The sequence below is a fragment of the Cricetulus griseus genome, chromosome 2 (genome assembly GCF_003668045.3).
Source record: "Cricetulus griseus strain 17A/GY chromosome 2, alternate assembly CriGri-PICRH-1.0, whole genome shotgun sequence".
NCBI classification, from domain to species: Eukaryota; Metazoa; Chordata; class Mammalia; order Rodentia; family Cricetidae; genus Cricetulus; species Cricetulus griseus.
In genome coordinates this window covers 243,780,045-243,786,618 of record NC_048595.1, presented here as the reverse complement: position 1 = coordinate 243,786,618, position 6,574 = coordinate 243,780,045, and the positions used below count along the sequence as shown (strand labels likewise).

The window sequence follows — 6,574 nt, the reverse complement described above, 5'->3', positions numbered from 1 at the left end:
CCTGCACATGCAACACGATGTGCATATCTGTAATTCTACGACACTGGTTCAGTGCAAAGGGTGCCCATGCAAAATCCTAGTTATTCATGTTGTTCTTACATCCCAAGGTGATTGTAAACGCCTAAGTGAATTACCTTAAGAAAAATATGATTGTATCTTCCACTTACACTCAGGAAGATTCAAGAAATGTTTTCAAGAATGAACAGTCAAGCCCTTCATATAAAAAATATATACTTTATTTTCAACTAGAAAGGTGCAAACATGTAACTTTTGGTCACACTCTCAACAAATAAACTGCCCAAAAAACAGTCATAGTCAAAGATGAAGCAAACACTTCCACATGGAAATCTGACCAGCTACCCCGAGCCAGCCACTTCTTAATAAAGGCCGTTTGTTTGTTCACTGACAGTGAGGTTGCCACATTCCCTACCAGAACTCTGACCTCCAAGTATCACTTCACCAGCAGTATACCTTCTGTTCTGATAGACTACAATCTCCACTCAGCATGTCCTTCGCTTTGAATCACAGACAAGCTTTATGTCCTACCCATGGTGTTCAGAATTTGAGGCTATCACTTTAAAATATCCAAAGCATTTAAAACAAAAACAATAGGCACAAACAACTTTAAATTAACTTAGATAACTGTACAAATATATATATATATTTATATATATATCCACAATATTTACAATATCAATAAAAAAAAATCTGGCTTGTTACAGGCAAATTCACTTGCCACAAGCTGTCCAGTCTAATAGACAGGATTCCAACTCCTGACCACTGTCATTCGAATTAGAATGTCAGAGCTGAATCCACTATTCTCAGTTCAAGAACAGCGGGACTCAGCCTCATCTAGGAGGATACACAGTCCAGCTGTTACTAGGGCAGGACTGTTTGCAAGCATGCTATAGTTCTCCTCCCCAATCACACTCCAAACAGCAGGCACATTGCTGCTTCTAAGATGGCCTCAGATAGTACCAGCCTTTCTCTGGGTGTCTCCACTGCTCTCAGAGACACACCTGGGTATACATTCTGGCGCTGTGCGCTAATGAAGTCCAACTGTCAAGTCTGAACTGTCCTCAAACCAGTGTCTGAGACTGGGAGACTATTTGTATGACAATGGTGTAACGTTCTCACTTTGGTGGGAAGTTTTCTCCCCCAGCAGTTAGAAACACAGATTTAAATTAATGTGCTACTGTAATGGTTTTTACAGGAAAATGAGATGGAACTCAGTTCAAGTTATAGTCTAACAAGTTCATGGCCCTTACTCCCTGGCTTTATGCCATGTCTCCATACATCTTCCTGTAGTACAGGGACTCAAAGATGTCATTGTCCCCAGGACAGTTGTAATGGCAGGCACAGGTCTTGATGAACATCATGTTCTTTTTCATAATGTCGCCGTCAGGACATTTGAACTCCACTGGCAGGGTGGTGGTTCTGTGTGGTGTGCAGCATCGGCCATCCGTGCATACCCCACAGAACTTAGCCCGGTAGGTCTTCACACTGGTGCAGCCAGAAAGCTCAAACTTGACAGGCTTGGAAATTTTAGGGGTACGGATGCACTTCTTGCCCTTCTAAGGAAGACAAGAAGAGAAACAGCAATTACTCCAAGGGGAGTGGCCTTCCTCCACCCTCTCTCTGTAGTCTACCCTATGTCATCCGACTTGTGTTTATATTCCGAGTGGAGAGACTGGGACTTTCATTCGCCTGTTTTCCAAAAATAGCCATAGCCTCTTTTGGAGTGTCTTGAATTAACTAACACCATGGAGAATTTTGTAGTGGAAAACTAGTGGCTGCTATTACACAATCTCTCATTCCAGTCAGCCAGCTCCATGCTTAGATATTTTTGGAGATAACAGGCCTATAATAACAAGGGTGGCGAGACACCTAACTTTGCTTCTCTTCACTGGCATTCTGTGAGAATGAGTGACTAGGGGCAGAATGTGTACCTTAATGTTCTCTTCCAGGTCAACTTCGCAGGGCCTGACCATGCAGAGGCGACTCTGCTTCTCCAGTCTGCAGAAGGCATTGTCGTTGCTAACCCGGGTGGAGATGCCCATGCCACAGGTCTTGGAACAGGCGCTCCACTCTGTGGTCTGGACCAGGCAGTTGGCTCTCATCATAGTTGGGTCTGGGCCAAACGTGTCTTCCAGGCGGTAGGCTGTGAGAGCAGAACACACAAACACAAGGTAAAACACCCAGCTAGGACATTTTCCCCTTTGCTTGGTGTTCTTGTTCCTTAGCCCTGAGGTGGGGGAGAATGAGTAACAGTAACTTGGAGAGAGAGAACTCACCAGCCAGGGCAGGGCCAACCACGGTGCGATCCTTGGGCTCATCACACACCCACTCCTCACAACATTTCCCTGGCAGCTTAACCCTTCTCGGGAAGGGGCAGTCAGGGCTGGGCAGGCGGACGTCCATGCTGCACAGCGGCACGCAGCCCACAGCTCCGTCGAGGCAAGTGCATTGGTATTTGCAGCTGCTTTGGAAGGACTCGCCGCTGCGGTACACCGACCCACCAAAGACACAGGGTGCACCATCTTTGGCTGCAGGAGAGCAAGAGAAAGATGTAGATGTCAGACAGGGGGTCGCAGAGATCAGAACAGCGGTGACACTGTGCATGTCAAGGTAGTAAGCTAGGGTCAGAACTGCAGGGCGCAGATGCAGAAAAGGAGTTAGTTGAGCAATTCCCTTTTCTAGAGGGAATGCTGCTGAGCTTGACAGAAGTTGCAGTCCAACACCAAAAGGGATCTCTTTCTCTGGCCAGGGGGCTGAGACTAGGGGCTGCGGCTCTTACCTGTGCACACGCCGATCTTGCGATTGGCCGGGGAGCCGAAGTCGCAGTAGAGGCCCTTGTGTGGGTCGCAGGGGTCACGCTCCGTGCACAGTTCTCCCAGCTGCTTGGCGCAGACGCGGCAGCAACCGCATCCGTCCAGCACCAGGCTCACACCGGCGGGGCAGCGCTGCGCCGGCTCGGTGCACTGGCACTGCGCGCTGCAGTCCTGGCCGGTGGCGGGCTGTGGAGAGGGAGAGGAGGGCGGTCAGTCTGCGATCACAGCTCGCTCTGCCCTCCCTCCGTTCCTTCCGTCATTCCAGAAGCTTACCCGGCTGCAGAGGACGAGGAGGAGCACCAAAGCGTGGCGGAGGGGACCCGCGACGGAGGCGATCATGGTCGGGGCGCGACGGGAGGACGCACAGCAGCGGGGTGCAGAGGCGAGGAGGGGCGCGGCCGGAGCCTGGACACGGACTCTGGGCGGAGGTTGGTGTCTGGACGCTCCAGGCGGTGGCGTCTGGAGCTGTCGGCTGGGGCGGCTGCCGTCTGGAGGAGGTCGGTCTCCTGGGGTCGGAGCTGGAGCTGGAGTGGCTCTGGCTGCCTCTTCTTGGAGGGAAGAGTTGTGTGAGGCTGGGCGGGCAGTTCTGGCTTTTATACTCTCCCGGCGGCCGGCTCGCCAAAGAACTGAATGGAGTCCTACACAAACAGGGACATTCCTCGCATTCCTCCCCACCTTCCTGCCTCATCAACTCACACCGGATTGATCCTGACCCCTTGACACTCTGCATTCCTCCGTCTGAAAAAGCTGGCACACTTCAGCTCACCAGAAAAAAAAAAAAAAAAAAAAAAAAAAGGGCGCTGTGTTTCCAGCACAACACCAAATAGATTTTTTTTCCCCCTCCGTATCCTCTTCGCTCCCCTCCTGATAATATCATTTAGAAATACATGGGCAATGATTATTTTTCACAACTTTTCTTTTTTAAAAATCGCTTTACCAGTTCTAGCCACTGACATAAAAATTCAAAACAAAGGTAGCTGAAGAGGTAAATTGCCTGGGTCCCTAAAAAAAAATCCAAAAAAATATTTCCTTTTCATTAGTTTTTCAGTTTTTTTTTTTTTTTTTTTTAAGAGACTCTAGCCTCTTGGAGTTCTAATGAGAGCAGAAGGGTGCTTATAGCCATTTGAATCCCCCCTCCCCATGCCGGTTTCCAAGATGCCTATGTGTAAAACTCTAAATTCTTTATCTGAAATGCAGGCATTTGCTCTTTGGTCACTCAAGGTAACGGTTTTGGTGGCTGACAGGCAGAGAGAGAGAGAGAGAGAGAGAGAGAGAGAGAGAGAGAGAGAGAGAGAGAGAGAGAGAGAGAGAGAGAGAGAACAGCCAGGACTGTGAGTAGGGATGCAGGTTCCTGGGGAGATTTTCAGCTCTCTGTATAGTTGTAGGGACTTGATTTTGGAGGTTCAGAGAAGGAAGGGGAATGACTGGGCATTGAGTTTCGAGAAAAAGAGCAAGTGGCTATGTGTTGGGTAGGTAGGTATCAGGATGGGACCCAGACTGGGAGGAAAGAGAAGCAGAAGGAGGGAGACTGGGGGATTGGTTGAGACCTTTAAACACTTGCTGTACTAAGGTACAGACTTGGATTTTACTTAACTAAACTCCATAATCTAATGATGTTGTATCTGGTTCTAACCTGCTATAAGCTAAGTGTCAGTGCCTGGCATATTTTTGGTTTATCCCCCAAATATCTATGAAGAGCTGAATAGCAATGGGCTTCATACTACTCAAGCAGCTTGCAGCCCAGGGACTGAGGCCAAGGCAAGGAAAGAAGACCTTTATTCCGTATTTGTGTGTTGATGGTAAATTTAAACAATGAACCTAAGCTTGTCTCCATTTCTTCACATTCAGTAAGGACCCATTTTATAAAATGGAATCATTTAGGGCCTGTGTTACTTATTGATTGTGTGTGTGTGTGTGTGTGTGTGTGTGTGTGTGTGTGTGTGTGTGTGTGAATAGCTTCAATAATTCCCATTTTCTGTAGTGAGATTATGGGGCCATACTCTTTTCCATCATTTATCACTGGTGATACCCAAGAATGGCTTTGTTGATGCTTCTGAATATAAGTTTAATGTCAGTAAATCTTCAGGGACTAACTTCAGAAACAACACCTTATAGATTTATAACCTGAAAATAACTAATTTAAATTGGCCAGTTTTTTTTTTTTTAATTTTCAAGTCATCCATGGACAAAAGCACAGGGTGATGGGGGGGGGGCGGATAACCACTTCAACCTTGGCAATGGCCACATCATCTGCACACAATTACCTCGCTCAGGCAGCCACATGCTGCCCAGTGCAGTTGCGTGTCAACAGTGAACAGTGTGAGTGGCTTGAAGTGTGAGTGGCCTCTGAAGAGCAGGAAGGACTTTCATCATTGTTATTTAATGTTCTTTCCAAACATTCCTCAAAAAGAAGAGGCCTGAAAGTTCCTATTTAAAGAAAGAGTATTCCAAGTTATGTGAATAGCCACATGTGAATTAAAGGCAATTTGGCCCCTGAGTTTTGCTTTCCTCATTGATGATTTTTTTAAGCCCCAAATATGTGGGAAGCCACAGTGAAGTCTTTCAAGTGCTAACCTCCCAATCATTATATCTACCGCCAATGGTCAGAATGGTGGGATGGGCGAGGAAGGGACGGGCTTGAAGGGCTAGCATCATCTATGGTGGGATGTGGGCTCTGAGGTGAGTTCTCTAGCTTGCAATGTGATGGAGGGGGGCAGGAGAGAATTTGGAGCAGTCTTTGAAACCACAAGAGCATCTGAGAGCCACCAAAGGCTTTCTGCACACAGGGAGCAGGCTCAGCCTTGGGGGTAAGTGGCTGGGCTTTTAATAATTGAGTGACTTGGGCTGTGTTCTTAGGACTGCCATTCACAAATCTCAGGAAAGTCACAAGGAGGAGCCATACTCCAAGCTGTCATTTCTAAAATGAAGATAAGCAATTTCAGTTTCGTAGCCCTCAGTGAGGGTGAATCATGCTAAAGTTCTCACAAAACAGTTACTTCATGTTTTAGTATTAATTTTCATCACCCTTTTCCCTTCATCCTTCCCTGCCTCCCTTCCCCTCCCTCCTTCACCTCCCTCTTTGTTCTTTTCTTCTTTAAGAGTGTATTGCCATTCTACACTGCTGTTAAAACATAGCACCATTATAATGTAGTTTTGCCATAAAATTCACACCTCAGATTCTCAGTATAAATCCACAATTAGTTCCAAATGAACAGTTTTGATATTAACTAGGTGAAGCTGGTACATTGAAATGTATAGCCCATATAAAAATCTCAGAAGAAATGTACTGTTCATCTGGATGTCATTTGAACCTTTAAGATCGAAACACTCGAAAGGGTGGAAACAAAAGACTTTCTATGAGAATCACACAAAGAAGAGGGGCAAGAGGGAGGAGGGAGGAGGGAGGAGGGGTGGTGGCCACAGAGGACATCCAAAACATTCATAGACTGGAAAGTATGTTTTTATTATGATACAGATCATTAAGTGCCAGGAAATCCAGAAGGAAAGACTGACACCCCGGCCTCAGTTCATGCCATGGCACCTGAATTCTTACACTATTATAAATGACTCAGCAAATGTTTGTGTGCACCTGGGCGGTAAAGTGGAAATAGTGGTTTCTTGCAACTTCATCCAACTCTGCCCTATCCCAAACTTTTTGATTGACAGCAGACAGGAATGGGAGAGAGGAAAAAAAAATCCTTGATACTGTATGCACAATAAAGATGCTTATTTGAACTTGTAAG

General features: G+C 46.5%; 1 protein-coding gene across 1 annotated transcript; it reads right to left on the bottom strand.

Moving 5' to 3' along the window:
* Window positions 1–214: 214 nt before the first annotated feature.
* On the bottom strand, window positions 215–3,238 carry Ccn2 (cellular communication network factor 2). Its single transcript, XM_027402916.2, has 5 exons — window positions 3,105–3,238; window positions 2,798–3,017; window positions 2,295–2,546; window positions 1,950–2,161; window positions 215–1,574 (listed from the first exon to the last, which is right to left on the bottom strand). The coding sequence occupies exons 1-5, from the start codon at window positions 3,168–3,170 to the stop codon at window positions 1,278–1,280; spliced, it is 1,047 nt and encodes a 348-aa protein (XP_027258717.1). The 5' UTR covers window positions 3,171–3,238; the 3' UTR covers window positions 215–1,277.
* Window positions 3,239–6,574: the final 3,336 nt, after the last annotated feature.